We start from the raw sequence: 17,666 nt of genomic DNA, 5'->3' as shown, positions 1-17,666 counted from the left end.
AATAACCAAGTGCCATTTACAAATGAACCTTTGGATGTGGAGGATTGAAAATAATGATAAGTAGACTGATCAGGGCACTCTGGGTACTATCTTGAATATTGCACACATATTCTGTCATTGCATAAAAATAGGAAATAACACTGGGCGCAGTGGCTTTAGGCTTTAGGATTACTCCTGTAATCCTAGCTGCTCAGGAGGCTGAGATCTGAGGATTGCAGTTCAAAGCCAGCCTGGGCTCTAAAGTCTGTGAGACTCTTATCTCTAGTTAACTACCAGAAAACTGAAAGTGGCACTGTGGCTCAAGTGGTAGGGCAGTAGCCTTGAGCTGAAGAGCTCAGGCATAGTGTCCAGGCTCAGAGTTCAAGTCCCATGACCAATTTAAAAAAAAAAAGGAAATAACTTTCATTACTATTCTTTATTACACATGAGGAAACTGGATTCTAAAAGTATGTTACTAGCCTAATAACAAAAAAAGCAGAACTCTGGGGTAACTTTATTCTGGAGTCTTAAGTGTTTAACTTAAACAGTTTATATGAACTTCCAAAAAAAGAAATGGAGAATCTTTTTTTTTTTTTAAATGAGAGATATACTGGAAGGAATTTGTCTTTTTCCAGGCCTGGGGCCTGAACTAAGGGCCTGGGTATCTTTGGGCTTTTTCTTTTTTCTTTCTTTTTTTTTTTTTTTTGTGTGTGTGTTTTATTGTCAGGATAATGTATAGAGGGATTACAGTTACATTTGTTAGGTAGTGGGTGCATTACTTATTGAACCTTGATATCCCTTCTCATGTTTTTGTCCCCCTTCCCCTCCCCTACTCTCTCCTTGGGCTTTTCAAGGAGAGAGTGCTCTACCACTTGAGCCACAGCACAATTTCTGGCTTTTTTTTTTCTATGTATATGGTACTGAGGAATCGAACCCTGGTCCTTGTGCATACTAGACAAACACTCTTCCACTAGACCAAATTCCAGGCCACAGATTTCCTTTTATAGTACTTTTTGGACTCATTTTTTTTTTTAACCTTTGGAACATAGCATCACTTGAAAATTTGATTCATTATTTTTGATACCATAGTTCCGGACTTGTTTACTATCCTGCTGCTTTCCTGTGAGGCAAATCCTGTGTTAGAAATGAACTGTGGTGTGGAAAATTTCAAGAAAGTTCCAAGAGTAATCATACACAAGATGTTGAAAGTTGTAGGAAAATGTATGAATGATTATTTTCAAATGCACATGAAGAATATAATTGTTAATCTTATGCAGAAATGTAGATTGCATGCATTAGGTAAATACTGGTAACTCAGTAAATTAACTATGGCATATTATACTGGATTTGTATGTGCCAATAATGGGGCTTGAAAACTTAAGGCCTTTTTACTTGGTCTTTTTACTCATGGATGGCACACACAAATGGCTACACCTCCAGTTGTGGTATTTAGCTGATAAATTGGCAATAAGAATCTCTGTGATTTGTCTGCCTGGATTGGCTTCCAACCATGATCCTCAGATCTCGACCTCCTTGCAAGCTAATCTGAACTGCCAATTCCAGTTTAAAAATATAACACTCGGGCCAGGAGTTTGGCCTAGTGGTAGAGTGCTTGTCTAGCATGCACGAAGACCTGGGTTCGATTCCTCGGTACCACATACATAGAAAATAGGATTAATTTTTTGAGCTGTAGGTGTATTTTAGATATGAGGCCCTACTGTTATATGACTAGTGAAGATCTTCTCTCACTCAGTGGCCTTTCTCTTTAACTTACTAGCTATGTCCTTTGCCATATAGAAGCTCTGCAGTTTAATGCAGTCCCATTTGTCCAAACTTTCTTTTATTTGTTGTGTTACTTGGCTTTTTTTTTCTTAAGGCTAGTACTTTATCTCTTGAGTCACACTTTCATTTCCAGGATAAAGGTGCCCTTTTACTTTCAGATATATTCAGTTAGTTACTTCATAAACCTAAAATGGTAGAATTGATTGAGTCAATCATATCCTTCATGGCGTTTCCTTTTATATAGAATCCACTGTAGAGCTAATATATTGTATCATGACATTTCTTCAGCATTCTTTTTTTTTTTTTTTTTTGCCAGTCCTGGGGCTTGAACTCAGGGCTTGGGCAATGTCCTAAAATTTGAGTTTTCTCAAGGCTAGCGCTCTACCACTTGAGCCATAGCACCACTTCTGGCCTTTTCTGTTTATGTGGTACCGGTGAATTGAACCGAGTCAGGGCTTTGTTCATATTAGGTGAGCACTCTACCACTAGGCCACACTTATGGCTCTTTTACATTCTTAAATGGAACTGTTCCATGGCTTTCCTTTTCTTCCCCCCCCCCATAAAATCCCTAATATTACTGAAGAACAACCAGCTTCCAGTAGAACATTCCTCATTTTGTGTCTGACTAATAGTTCTTCATTTTTGTCTGACATTGGTGATGTGTCCTTCACAGTCACATCACCCATCGGTCTTGAGATGATATTTAAGACCAGTTAAATATAAATATCCCTGCTCTGTGTCCATCCAAATCTCCCCCCTAGGTTTAGCATCTCTTAGTCATTTCGCTGATCTTTTTTTTTTTTTTTTTTATATCATGGTAGTTGTAAAATGATGGCTTTCTGACTTGTATTTATAAAGCTTTTAGGCTGTTTTGTGGTATTGGAGTTTAAACTTGGGGTTTTACACTTGTTTTGCAAGCACTCTGCCAGTAGAGCCTTGCCTCCAGTTTCGTTTTGCTTTTAGTTGTTTTTCCAATAGTCTCTGCTAGGGCTGGCCTAGGATTGCAATCCTTTAACATATACCTTCCTCAAATTGGAGATAATAGATGTGTATGACCGTGCCTGGTGTGTTGATTGAAGTACCATTCTCACACCCTTGCCACGTCCATCCTTTTACTCCATCCCTGGGATAGCCTTTTGATTCTTCCTGATTACCTGAGTAGCGTAAGTCACTATGTCTGGCTAAGAGTCTTTTACATTTGATGGCTGTGATTTTTGTAATTTTGAGAAAAATTTATTCTTTATTTTCCCACACAGGATGGCTCAACAGCAGGCCTTGAGGTTCCGAGGTCCCGCTCCCCCACCAAATGCCGTGATGCGAGGCCCACCACCTCTGATGCGACCTCCCCCACCTTTTGGTATGATGAGAGGCCCTCCTCCACCACCTAGGCCCCCCTTTGGACGTCCTCCGTTTGATCCTAATATGCCACCAATGCCTCCTCCTGGAGGGATACCTCCACCTATGGGCCCTCCACACCTCCAGGTAAAGGTTACAGAGGTTGCCATTGCTTTGTTAGCATTGGCATTAACATTCTATATAGGTTTAGGGAGAAGTAGGGACAAATATCTGCATTTAATTAGCATGGTTTTGTTTTATAGGAAAAGGGGAGCTAAAGAGACATCTATCCATATATTAAACTGTACCTCCTAATCTAGTATTGGTAGCTGTAGTTAGTATAGAAATTAAGAATGTTATGTCTTTGGGAGTATAAGGAGAGGCTCACAAAAGGAGGGACAAACAAGGCAGTGGTACTCAGGAGACACTACATTGAAAAGGAACTACACAACTTACCCGGATAGGAATGGGAGGGGAAAACTGAGATGAGGGAAGGGATGCCATTGTCCAAAAAGAAATGTACTTATCTGACTTATATAACTGTGACCTCTCTGTACATCACCTTTGTGGTAACAATTAAAAATTTTTCAAGAAACTAAGAAAGGAATTATTCATAGAAAATAAGAATTGAATAAGGTAGTTTTTATCTACCTTTATAGCTCTGAATTATCTTTTGTAACTTGTCTCCTTTGTGGGAGAAATTTGAAACTGTAAGGCCATTAATGATGAAATTTATTTTCAATGATTTATAATGAGATTAAATATAAAGTACATATGTATGTGTGTGTGTATATATATGTGCACATACACATACAACTATATATGTATATGTATTCCTGAATAGTAGTTCTCCCCAGAAGTGATATCTAGGATAGAATTTGGAAAGAGAACACCATTTTTTTTGGTCAGTCTAGTACTTGAACTCGGCCTGAGCACTGTCCTGGGGCTTTATCCTCAAGGTAAGAGCTCTACCACTTGAGCCACAGCACCACTTCCGGCTTATTTTTTTTCTAATGTATTTGCTACTGAATAATCATGCACTTTACTACTAAACTAAACTCCTGGCTGAGAGAACCAATTTTTTTTGAAAGATATTAATAGTGATTTTTACATCATATTTCAAATGTCATGTTTAACAAACAAGTATTCAAGAAGGGAATCTTTATATGCAATCACTGGCACATAGATTTTAGAATATAATTAAAATTGAGCTGAGGGTTTGTATGTTATAGATACATATCAATCCATATAATATTATATAACATTATGTCTATAGAATATATATCCCATCATAGATTTTTATGTCTATGTCATTACACTTATATCTCCAAGACCATGTCCATAACTTTGGGTACCTGAACATTGAGTCATCACTCTTGTACTGTTTGACAACCAATTTTTTCTCGGCTTCTTTTTTTTTGCCAAGTCCCTCAAGGCTAGTGAGCCACAGTGCCACTTCTGGCTTTTTCTGTGAATGTGGCAGTGAATGTGGCACTGAGGTATGGAACCCAGGGCTTCATGCATGCTAGGCAGGCACTCTACCACTAGGCCACATTCCCAGACCCTGACAACCACTTTTTAAGCACAGTATTTTCAAGAGAAAAAAAATCTTACTATTTTAGAAAAGAATGTATTATAGGATTTTAAAACTGAAACCTTGCTGGTGGCTCAAGCCTGTAATCCTAGATACTTAGGAGGCTGAGATCTGAGGATTTCAGTTCAAGCCAACTTGGGCAGAAAAGTCCCAGTGAGATTCTTTTTTTTTTGGCCAGTCCTGGGGCTTGAACTCAGGGCCTGGGTCACTGACCTTGGGTTTTTCTCAGGGCTAGTGCTCTACCACTTGAGCCACAACTCCACTTCCAGCTGTTTTCTGTGTATATGGTACCAAGAAATGGAACCCAGAGCTTTGTGAATGCTAGGCAAGCACTCAAACACTAGGCTTGACTCCTGGCTGAGTGAGACTCTATCTCCAATTTACTCACTCAAAAACCGGAAGTGGAGCTGTGGCTCAAGGTGGTGAAGTGCTCGACTTGAGCAAAAGAGCGCAATGACAATGCCCAGGCTCACCTCTCTCTCTCCCAAATAAGAATAAAAACCTTTATTTTAAAATCCTTGTATTTAGTGTGTCTGGACTTACTATCTGAATCATTCCTCAAGTTTGCTTTTGTGATTATATTCTTTTGGTCTGAATGTATATTTCTGTGTTCTTCATTGTATAATTCTTGGAACAAAGTAAATATAGTGAGATATTTGCTTTCTGTCAATTTTAGTTATTAAGAATGAACTATATTGGCGCCAGGAATGTGGCCTAGTGATAGAGTGCTTGTCTAGCATGCACGAAGACCTGGGTTTGACACAGAAAAGTCTGGAAGTGTGCCTTGGTTCAAGTGGTAGAGCTCTAGCCCCGAGAAAGCCCAAGGACAGTGTTCGAGCCTCAGGACTGGCCAAAAAAAATGAGCTATACTAAAAATATTTTTAAAATGCTATCGTATTTAAGCAATATGGGTCTATATGTTCAAGATTTGAAAAAGATAAAGCTTTTTGACTTAGTGACTGAAGAATTTATCCTGTTTGTGGAATATTAATTAATTGGTTAATATAACCCAATTGAAATACATCAAGTATGGTTGTGAAGTATTCAGCATTCATCTTGATATATAGTTATGATTTTGATACCATATTCAAGAATTTTTAAGCAAAGCATACATGAGATATATTTTATATAACACGAGCCTGTGTCCTGATGTTTGGAAGACATGAAACTGAAGCCAACAAGTATGAGAATGAAAATATTTTTAGGAAAGTTGGATATAATTTCACTTTTTTTTAAACCTTAGTTTCAGTTTCATTATTCAGTTATCCAGCTTTGAGAAATTGTTTTAATATTATTCACAGTTATTAGACAAAGTCTTTTTAGTCTCTGTTCAAAGGCAGTTTTTTAAACATTGGGCCCAATATTCACTATGCTTTTCATTTTGAAATATTTTGTGCACGACTAAAAACCTTTTACTGAAGCATCCTCTTTTGTTGGTGGTGATCTTTGGATTTGAATGTGGGGCCTGCTGCTGCCCTTAAGCTCTTCAGCTCAAGGCTAGCACTCTGCCACTTCAAGCCACAGCTTCACTTCTGGTTTTCTGGTAGTTATTGGAGATAGAAGTCTCATGGACTTTCTGCTTGGACTAACCCTGAACTGTGATCCTCAGATCTCAGCCTCTTGAGTAGCGAGGGATTGTTGGTGTGAGCTACCAGCTCCTGGCTTAGGATCCTTATAGTAAAGAGATCAGGAATATATGTTAGAAAATGAAGCAACTTTTTTTTTTTTTTTTTTTTTTGGTGGGTCATGGGGCTTGAAGAACTTGGCCTGGGTGCTGTCCCTGAGCTCTTAAGCTCAAGGCTACTGCCATACCCTTGAGCCAAGCCCCACTCCCATTTTTTAGAGGTTAACTGGAGATAGAGTCTCAGGTCCTTTTGTGCTGAGGCTGGCTTTAAACCTTGATCCTCAGATCTCAGCCTCCTGAGTACCTAGGATTATAGGTGTGAGCCACTGGGCCTGGCTTGAAGCAACCTTTTTTGTTTGAGATAAAACAGAGTTGCTTGGTTTTAAGGTGTTGCTTTGTGTTAAAGCCATTGAAGATTGACAGTGATGGCTTTGGAGAATTAGATTCTGTTATATATGCAGTTGGCTAACTTTGCACTGAAACCTGGGAGAGAAGGCTCAAGGTATAGGTTGGTAAAAACCTGTACAAGATCCTGGATTCAAGACCCCTGATTCAGCACATTGCCCACTGCTCATGCCTGTAATCTTAGTTACTTTTGTAAGGTGATAACAGGAGGATCATGGTTTAAGGTCAGCCTGGACAAAAAACTTCACCAGACCCTTATCCAGTAGAGGGACACTGGATGATGCATTGGCACATATTTGTCATCCCAGCAATGATGGGAGATCCCCAAAAGACATGCTTGGGCAGGAAGTGACAGCCTATTCAAAATAGCAAAAATCAGGACTATTTGTGGGATACTGGTAGAGTACCTTCCTGACAAACGCAAAGTCTCAGTTCAAACCCTTGCACTGTCAAAGAGAGATAAAAGGGCCCTCAATTCATTATCTAGCACCAGATAGCTGAAACAAAACTGGGCTGAATAGGTGACAGGAGTGTGGCCTAGTGTAGAGTGCTTGCCTAGTATACATAAAACCCTGGGTTCTAGTCCTTTGTACCCATATACAGAAAATGTTGCAAGTGGTGCTGTGGCTCAAGTGACAGAGCTCTAGCCTTGAGAAAGCTCAAAACAATGTGTAGGCCTTGAGTTTAATCCCCAGGACTGGCAAAAAAAAAGAAAAAAGAAAAAAGAAATGCAAAAGTGGGCTGAATAATTTTTTTTTTTGCCAGTCCTGGGTCTTGAATTCAGGGCCTGGGCTCTGTCCTAGCACTCTGCCACTTGAGCCACAGCATCATTTTTGGCTACTTCTCTATATGTGGTACAGAGGAATTGAGCCCAGGGCTTTGTGCATGCAAGGTGAGCACTATCACTAGACCATATTCCTAGCCCCTGAGTAATTAGTTTTAAAGATTACTCATGTTCAGTTGGGCATGGTGGTGCATACCTGTAATCCTAACTACTCAGGAGGCTGAGATCTGAGGACTGAGGTTCAAAACCAGTCCTGGCATTAAAATCCGTGAGACTCTTATTTCCAATTAACCACCAGAAAGCTGGAAGTGGTACTGTGGCTCAAGGTGTAGGGCAGTAGCCTTGAGCTAAAGGGCTCAGGGACAACACCCAGGCCCAGAAGTTCAAGCCCTACGACCAACCAAAAAAAAAAAAAAAAAAGATTACTCAGGTTCACATCTATGATAAACTTTTATTAGTATTAATATTATTATATGAAAATAGCATATGGTAGATATTTTCTTAGCCAATTTTTTCCTTTCTCTCTCCCTTCCTCCCTCCCTCCCTCTCTCTCTCTTTCTTTCTTTCTTTCCTTTCTTTCCTGTGTGTGTCAGTTGTAAAGCCTGAACTCAGGGTATGGGCACTGTTTCTGAGCTCTTTTGCTCAAGGTTAGCACTCTACTACTCTGAGCCACAGATCCGCTTTGTGTTTTCTGGTAGTTAATTGGAGATAAGAGACTCACAAGGACTTTCTTGCCAGAGCTGGCTTTGAACCATGTTTCTTAGATCTTACTCCATAGATCCTGAGTAGCTAGAATTACAGGTATGAACCATTAGCACCTGGCTAAATTTTTCTTTTTTCTTTTTTGCCAGTCTTGGGGCTTGAACTCGGTCTGAGCACTGTCCTTGGGCTTTCTCAAGGCTAGAGCTCTACCACAGCATCACTTCTAGCTTTTTCTATGAATGTGGTACCAAGAAATTGAACGCAGGGCTTCGTGCTTGCTAGGCAGGCACTCTACCACTAAGCTGAACTCCTGGCTCTAAAATTTTCTTTTGAAAGTAATCTATTACTATATATATTATATACGTAGTAATATATAACATATTACTATATATGTGTGTGTATATACAATGTAAAGTACACAATTTCACCCATGATATCCAGAGTTGACTACTATATTTTTATATATATCTTTTATTAGGTTACTAATTAGATTTGCTTCTGAACTATTTCCCCCTGTAATGCTTTCTTTTGGGTAGACTTCAGTAATAATTTTAAGGGTATTAAGTAAGGGCCTGTAACTGTTGTTTTGAATTGACAGAGACCACCTTTCATGCCTCCACCCATGGGAACCATGCCTCCTCCTCCAGGAATGATGTTCCCACCAGGCATGCCTCCTGTGACTGCTCCTGGTACTCCAGCACTGCCTCCTGCTGAGGAAATATGGGTTGAAAATAAGACTCCTGATGGGAAGGTAAATTATAACCTTTGTCCCAACTTCTCTCCATGGCGACAAAAAGCAGTTCTGGCACATTGAAAGTATGGTATCTTAATCATTTGAGAATGACAGTTTAGTGTATGAGATGGAGTACGATTCCATCCAGATAGAGCCTACAAGACTGCGTGTCTGTGCAGGTTGCACAGTCTAATGCTTACAGTACTACCATACTTCTACTTGTGGTTTTGTGATTTTGGAAGCTTGTATTTTTTCGGTTTGGGAATTTGCTAGCAGGATTTAGCACATAGTGCAATTCATAGCTAAGAGTACAGCTAAAATATAAAGCAAAACTACTATGGACAAAAAGGTGTATGGGGTGAGATATAAAGGAAAATAGATACAAGCTTCCAAAGGTCATCTTCCAGAGGAATCATTTGGGATGTGCTTAATACCTCCAGAATGAAATGATGATAGCACATGTGAAGTATTTTCTACCAAGAAATTCACTCAGGCCTAGGAGTCTTCGTTTGAGGGTTTTTATAGGAGGCTGAAGTCAGAGATGTATTGATGTATCACATACCAAAATTCCAGACTGCCAGAAGGATAGTAAACTCTCAGGATAAACTACATTGTTTGCATAAATGCTTTAGATATAGTGACCCATTAATAGTAACACTTTAGAAATCCAAGTTACCAAACTCCGGCCAGCTGCTAATATTGTAAGCAGGACGGTCAAAGGATAGTAGTTTAGGTCTGCCAAGTTAACTTTCTGCTCAAAATACAACATTGGATTTCCTTCTTTATTTGGGGGAGATTATCTGTAGTCCCAGGGTATATGAATAGCCTATTTTGATATGTTTTCTCTGTTCTAAGTTAGTTTTAGACACCTTTTAAGACAAAATATGGTTGCATTATTATTTTTTAGTAGTTATTGTCAGATTCCCAGATACCATTGGTTTTTATTTTGTTCTGTGGCTTGGCTTTCAGGTTTATTATTATAATGCACGGACACGTGAATCTGCATGGACTAAGCCAGATGGAGTTAAGGTTATTCAACAATCAGAGCTGACACCTATGCTTGCAGCACAAGCACAGGTTCAGGCACAGGCACAGGCACAAGCACAAGCCCAGGCCCAGGCCCAAGCCCAAGCCCAAGCTCAGGCTCAGGCCCAGGCTCAGGCCCAGGCCCAGGCCCAAGCTCAAGCTCAAGCTCAAGCTCAAGCGCAGGCCCAAGCCCAAGCCCAGGCCCAGGCCCAAGCTCAGGCCCAGGCCCAGGCCCAGGCCCAGGCTCAGGCTCAGGCTCAGGCCCAGGCCCAGGCTCAGGCTCAGGCACAAGTGCAGGCACAAGTGCAAGCACAAGTGCAAGCACAAGCAGTAGGAGCTTCCACCCCTACAACCAGTAGTCCAGCACCTGCAGTATCTACTTCAACATCGTCATCTACCCCGTCCTCTACTACTTCTACTACCACAACTGCTACTTCAGTCGTGCAGACAGTATCAAGTGAGTACCACCCTAGTATGTGTTTTTATTTAGTAGCTAGAGAAATAAACAGGAACGGAGTTCTAAAATGATCATAGGAATATCATCCTTGGTGTTACCACAAATCCTGGTATTAACCTTGTTACTTAAAATACATTTTGACACCAAACCTTCTTGGTTAGAAAAATATCACCAGTGCAGGAAACTTATTTACCCAGTTGCTGGTCATGAAGTTAAACTCTAGAAGTGCAGAGATCACTAACTTAGCCAGCACTGATGACATGTGCTATGAGATTTGCAAAATATTCAGGTGTTGGTCTATACCTTATAAGTGTCCTCTAAGTTTTTCTAATTGAGGAAACAAGAATAATATATTAATAAAATAGTGTGCAAAATTGTACAGTGAAAACATAAAGATGCAAGAATTTTAGAAGCAGATTGTGTGAACTACATGGTTGTTGGGATTTGAGTGGGGGGATTAGGCTAACAAAAAGTAAGGAGGGGTTTTCAGATAAGAACCAAAGTGAGTCATTTAAAATATGATGTAAAAATCGATGTTAATAAATTCTTTAATAAAAAAAAAAAGAACCAAAGTGAGGAAATGAGGATTGATGTCACTTTGAAATTGTTACCAATCTATTCCAAGGTGAGCCAGTTTTATATTGGCTAGTGGGTAAGAGTGATGACAAATTATGAAGGGTCTTAAGAACTGGGCAAATGGCCCTATATAAATGCAAATTCTTAACTGGGTGCGGTGGCTCACACCTGTAATCCTATTTACTTAGGAGGCTGAGATCTAAGGATCACAGTTCAAAGCCAGCCCAGGCACTAAAGACCTTGAGACTTGCTTGTAACTAACCACTAGAAAACCAGAAGTGACGCTGTGGCTCAAGGGGTAGGACAGTAACCATGAGCTGAAGAGCTCTGGGACAGCGCCCATGCCCAGAGTTCAAGTCCCACGACCGGCCTAAATAAATAAATAAATAAATAAATGCAGATTTGGGAGATTTTTTTCTGGAATATTTTCTTAGGTTTTTGAGATATATTGAAACTAGAAGACCCCTAAGGAACTTTTCAGTAATCTCTCAAGATATAGAGGGTGTTAGAATGGATTGTATATAGACAGATTAAATCGGGAATTATAATAGAAGCAACTAGAAAGGAAATAGAGGTTTCAGATGTACAATCTCAGAGGCCCAAAGATAATATCTCTTCAAAAAAGTGTGAGAATCTATAATCAGTAGATTCTAGGAATGAGGAGATGGATTTGTTTATTTGTGCTTATCATTATTAGTATATGAATGTTGCCACTCATTCTAAGGCTGATCCCAAAAGTAACTAATGATTTTACTGAATTATTTGTTATGATAACTGCACTCGAGATGCATAGCTCTATGGGATGATAGTAATTTGTATTGCTTTACCATCTGGATAATGAATAAGAAAAACAAATTCCCCCTGATAACTTCTGGAAGTTGTAAATTAAAGGGAGAAGAAATATGTATATGAGAGAGATTTGATCACAGTGAGTTCAAATTTGAATTGATTTTATTGGTAAAAGAAATACACTCAGAGACAGTTTTTAAACACCCTTCTTGGGAGGAGGGGCTTTGTTTTAAATAGCTTGAGGGAAATGTAAGAAGCAGGAAAACACAAATAGTGCTTTTTTTTTTTTAAGGTGAATATGGAAGCACATCTGTTGTACTAGCTAGCTGATTGACATTTTATCTTTTTTATAACTTCCTACTTCTAAAACCTGTGTGGCAAAGCAGATAACTGCTAGTGGTTTATGGACTACCTGTAATAATATAGGAGAAGGGTATTAAATAAGCAATGTAATTCCACGTAGAAGTTCTTTGTTGCTTAAATTTTCTTCCTGCTTAATTCTCTATTTCTTCTTAGAAAGGTGCTTATACATATTTCTAAGTATCCTATGTATATCCCATTTATGTATTGGAGTGCTCCATCAGTAACCTCATAATTAGGGATTATAAACTATTCTATTAAAAATACCATTTGCTATTTTTCTCATTGTTATTTGGGTGATTGGGAGGCCTTAATGTCAAAATCACATTTCCTTTACTGCTTGTAAACATCAGGTTTCATATTGTCTCTATTCCTAGAATCTGTTTTTACTTCACTTGATTCATATAAAAAGTGTTGTCATACTAATCTCAGTATTTGTCTATGCATTATGTATAGCCAGTCCCTTGTCTTTTTTTGTTAAGATATGAGACCAGATTAGTAACTCTAGTAAAAACGAGAGTTTTTGCTAGTTATTAGCAAATGGAGTTAGGAATTTAGTCACTAGTCTTTAGACATCATTTCCCGATTTCCCACTTAATTCTGTTTTTACCTTCTTCCTCTCTTGACTCATTGCCACTAATCAAATTTAGAAGAACTTGTGCTGGAAAGTAAGAGGAGAGGTTGAGTGAATATTTTTGACATCTGCCTTCGTGACATTTCCACTTGAAATTTTATATCCTCTTAAACTAATTTTCCTGGCAGTAGTACTTAGGAGTGTAACTTTAAGTATGAGATTTTTAAACTTACGAACTAAAATGCAGATCTATGAGTATGCGTGAAAAAGTAAGAGTGTTTGCATTCTAATCCCAGTTTGTGCATAAACTCATTTCGTGCAAGCTTATGAAAAGTAATCATGAAATCTGCTACTCAGGGACGTTGGGAAGAATAAATATATTTTTAGCCTTTATGGTCGATTACATATGCTATATGTTTGGGACTGGGCAAATGTTGCATGTAATTTGTATTTTTCACAATGTTATAAAATTATATTAATGTGATACTGTACCCTAAGGCTAGGTCTATGCTAGACCAACAATTCATTCCTGGGCCCCTGAAGATACTTGTTTGGCCCTGCTGTCTATTTAGCCAAGGTGAGTCCCTCATTAACAAGTATGAAATTGCTCACATCCTCCCAGCCTAAGTGAGTTTTTCATTTTTAGAAGATGGAAATATACGGACAGGCTTTATTGTCAGTTGGATTATATTAAATAATACGCTTCCAATTAGAATTAAAGTTGCCTACAAATTGGGAAAGCAGCTGTTTTTATTTCACTTAATTTGATAAATTCATTCTTAGTCCAGGATAGGAAGAGCCTGACACTTTACATCAAGAAAAAATGAACTTTATTACCAATGAATTGTCAAGGTGGATTTTATTTTGGAACTGGATGAGTTATGAATAAATAACTGAAATTTTTTTAATTAAAAGATTTTATTAGCACTGATTTTTTTTTGTACATCATATTTCAAATGCCATGTTAACAAACGAGTATTCAAGAAGAGAATCTGTGCAATCACTGGCACATAAATTTTAGAACATAATTAAAATTAAACTGAGACTTTTATAACTTAAGAGAATTAGAACTTTTTTTTAATGTGAAGTGCGGATTTATCTTTTTGGGTTTATTTGTTTGTTTGTATTTTGTGTGTCTTGGGGCTTGAACTCAGGGCTTGGGTGCTGTCCCAAAGGTCTTTTTTCTTAAGATTAGCACTCTACCACTTTGAGCCACTGTACCTCTTCCCAGTTTTGTGGTGGATAAGGGTCTAATGGACTTTCCTGCCTGGACTGGTTTTGAACTGTGATCCTCAGATCTCAGCCTCCAGAAAAGCAAAGATTACATCATGTGCCACCCAACTTTATTTTGATTTTAAATGTGATAACTAGAGATGTAATTTTTATTATTTTTTATTTTTTGGGGGGGGGTGGGTCTTGGGTAATTTTTATTATTTTTTATTTTTTTGGGGGGGGGGTGGGTCTTGGGGCTTGATCTCTGACCTAAGTACTGTTCCTGAGCTCTTCAGCTCAAGGCTACCATCCTACCCTTGAGCCACAGCCCCACTTCCCATTTTTTGGTGATTAATTGGAGATAAGAGTCTCTTGGCTTTGTATTGCCCATCCTGGCTTTGAACCTTGGTCCTCAGATCTCAGCCTCCTGAGTAGCTAGGATTACAGGTGTGAGCCACCGTGTCCGGTGAAATGTTTTATTTTTGACAACTAAAAATAATGAATTAGGTCTCCAAATTATTCTGATCTTCACTTTTTCACAATGGAAACTTAAGTTTTTTTCCCTTAGTTTTGAAATTAAAAAGAAAAACAAATTGTTGGACTTTTATTTGTTAAGATCTAATGGTTAGTTTTTTCCCCTGGGTTCTTTTCTTGATCAATTCTGGTAATGTCATTGGCTTGCCCGCCTCTTACTCCTTTTCTTCCTACACATCCATCAAGTTAAATTCATCAAATGAATGATGGTTATTTACTTTTCCATATAGAACCCCTTAGTCTGCCTTCCTCAAATGCCATATGAATGCACTTATAAAAATTAGAATCTCTAATAAAACAAATGGGTAAAACAGGAAAGGCATACCTTGAGGTAACTGTTGCTTGTATCGATGTGTATTCAAGATCACTTTCTTTACATAAGAGGTCCCCATTTCCTGTCCAGAAAGGTTCAGATTTCCTAGCTTTTCTAGGCTCTCTACTTTTCTGCCCTTGACCAGCCTTTGTCGCCATAACTCACTAGTTTTGTTGGTATGCCTAGTATTCCAAACAATTCCTTATTGGTTCCCCACTATCTTTGGTCATCCTTTCCCCCACTTATATTTCCCTTTCCCTTTTTGAAATCTTGACTCTTCAAGGCTCATCATCCCATTATAAATTTTTCTGAAGCCTCTCCACAACCAGAAGTGGTTTGTGGAGGTAGGCTTATACGCTGAAACATTTATTCCATTTCACTTTGCATTTTAGTGTTCTATGTTACATTTAGTTGACTGTTTTTCAAACTTCAGGAAGACAGGAGACTTTTTGACAAGCTTCTTGCAGTGCATGGAAGGGGACCCGGGGACCCTTAAGTGCTTACTGAATGCGTAAATGATGTATGAATATAGTGTAACATGGTTTATGAAAGAGTGATACACGTTTTTGTTTTTATCTTTTGTCAGCACCCACAACACAAGATCAGACCCCAAGTTCTGCTGTTTCAGTTGCCACGCCTACAGTTAGTGTTTCAACTCCTGCTCCTCCAGCCACACCAGTGCAAACTGTTCCCCAGCCACACCCCCAGACGTTACCTCCTGCTGTTCCTCATTCAGTACCTCAGCCAGCAGCAGCAATACCTGCGTTCCCACCAGTAATGGTACCTCCATTTCGTGTTCCCCTTCCTGGCATGCCAATTCCACTTCCAGGTAAACCATCAGATTACAGTAATCTTTCTAGATTTGTTTTCATACTGTCAGTAGTTTGTTCTCATGTGTCTGTTGCATTTGAAATTTGCCTTGAATCTCACTTGCTTGAAACGTTTTAAAGATTCATGGCTAACTGCAATATTTTCTCTTTAAGTTTTGGTAAATGTCTTTTTGTTGTTGTTGTTGTTTACATGTCTTAAAAGTTAGAGTCACATTTAAAGCTACACTTTGGATAATAGCCTCAAGTGAGTTAAAAATGATTATCTTTCATGTAAATATGTTCTGAATACAGTATTTGAGTCTATGAAGTTTAAGTCATAATAGCTCACACAAGTTGATTCATGCATCGTCCACTGTTGTAAGCACTTTACATATATATTTTTGAATTTTTCTCAACCATTTTATGAGGTAGGTACACAAACTAAATTATTTGCCCAAGCATATAGTAAACAAGTGTTGGTGTTATGATGTGACCCAGTACCTCATTTCTAAATATCTGACCTTTAATAATCACCTGCTGGGCAGGAAGTGTGAGTCACTCTATGAACAAATTTGTAAGAAATAGAAACCAAAAAGTTCCTTTGTAACGTTCATGAAGTATACGAGGCATCATGTAAAATTTGGTAAAGTGAATTTTTGTGTTTTGCTAATTTGTGAGGAATTATAAAGAAGAGAGAAGGATGTAAGACTTGTGGAGAATTTTTCCTATAGGGATTAAATAGTAATAGTATTGGGCCTTTTACTTGGAGTGTCTGCTCTTGTCATGCATTTATTCAATCCTTGATCCATAATTTAGTCTTTGTTATAGCTTGAAAATATTGATACTGAAGAGAGATTAAGTTCATAGGGCTATGTTAGCAAGGATGAAAAGAACATTGACTTCTATTTCAATTTCACAATCCTCCATCTATTTATTACTGATAATTCATTGCACTAGTTTCTGGGTATAAGTAGAGTCAGATAAAGTTACTTATTAGATTTGTACACATTTATTTTAAAAAATTGAAAGAGACATTTCTAAATATGTCTTGGTAACAGGAACCAAAAGTTTTAAGAATTCATGGTTTTTATTTGAAAAAGTTTTTTTTTGTATGTGTTGGTCCTGGGGCTTGAATTCAGGGCCTTGGTGCTATCTCTGAACTTTTTTGCTCAAGGCTAGCTGTACTTCTTGGGGGAATAGCTCTTCTGGCTTTTTGGTGGTTAATTGGAGATAAGAGTCTCACAGAATTTCTTGCCTGACTGGCTTTGCCCTGCCATCCTCAGATCTTGGCCTCTTGAGTAACTAAGGTTATAGGTGTGAGCCATCAGCACCCAGCTTGAAAAACCTTTTATTCAAAATTGATGTTGTGTTAGATAATGAAGTGTCCCACATGTGATATTTAAGAAATTCAGATCATTTTAAAGTGACAAAAAATTGTTTTCTCTAATACTAGGGATTCTCTTTTTTTCTAAGTTCAATTTTGGGTGAGCAACTGGATACTTTGTCTGAATATAATTTTTATAGGAAATGTTATGGCAGCTGGAGAATAGCATGTATTTGTCATAACCTTTGAAATCTCAGTCTGCTTTAGAGTTATGGACAGTGTTATTAAGGACAAGTTTGTTAGTTGTATAGAGAGAAGACTTACATGTAGCCTGATAGTTTTGTGGAAATCTTTTGAAAAGCTGTCATCTGAAAGGACTTACTCTAGGTTCTTCCTAGGATGAAAGGGACAGAATATTATGTCTGTGGAAATTGAAACTTGTAATAAATCACTCCATCTTTAGTTGTATTTTGGTGCTACACATTGTTTCCTGATTCTTGCCCCATCATTAAAAAAACAGGTTGTTGTGAGCATTTGGGTCACCAAATCAAATGGCTTATGTGGAAGTTTGTCAGTAAAAGGCATTTTGTAATAATCATAGCAGACACTGAAGTCATTTTATAGTTCAGCTGGAAGAGAATTTGAATTGGGTAAGTTTCAAAGATTTTTATACAAGATACAAAGATTTGGAGAGATGGAAGTAATGTCTTAGAGAAAGGCACATTAATATTTGCTTGTACTAAGGCATTTCTAA

At 38.2% G+C, this 17,666-nt stretch overlaps 1 protein-coding gene across 5 annotated transcripts in view; it reads left to right on the top strand.

The window, feature by feature from the left end:
• The window catches only part of Tcerg1 (transcription elongation regulator 1), a 63,504-nt gene that overhangs the window by 3,550 nt on the left and 42,288 nt on the right, over nucleotides 1–17,666 (top strand). For all 5 annotated transcript variants that reach the window (XR_016535193.1, XM_090331280.1, XM_090331282.1 and 2 more), the window contains exons 2-5: nucleotides 3,018–3,243; nucleotides 8,804–8,956; nucleotides 9,908–10,421; nucleotides 15,366–15,608. Coding sequence is in view for 4 of the 5 variants with exons in the window: in XM_090331280.1 (XP_090187406.1) it covers nucleotides 3,018–3,243; nucleotides 8,804–8,956; nucleotides 9,908–10,421; nucleotides 15,366–15,608 (1,136 nt within the window). In the remaining variant the exon portion in view is untranslated. The remainder of the gene's footprint in view (nucleotides 1–3,017; nucleotides 3,244–8,803; nucleotides 8,957–9,907; nucleotides 10,422–15,365; nucleotides 15,609–17,666) is intronic.

Source organism: Megascapheus bottae, chromosome 4 (assembly GCF_031878675.1).
Source record: "Megascapheus bottae isolate mThoBot1 chromosome 4, mThoBot2.hap1, whole genome shotgun sequence".
In the NCBI taxonomy this organism is placed as follows: Eukaryota; Metazoa; Chordata; class Mammalia; order Rodentia; family Geomyidae; genus Megascapheus; species Megascapheus bottae.
This window is presented reverse-complemented; position numbering and strand designations above follow the sequence as displayed.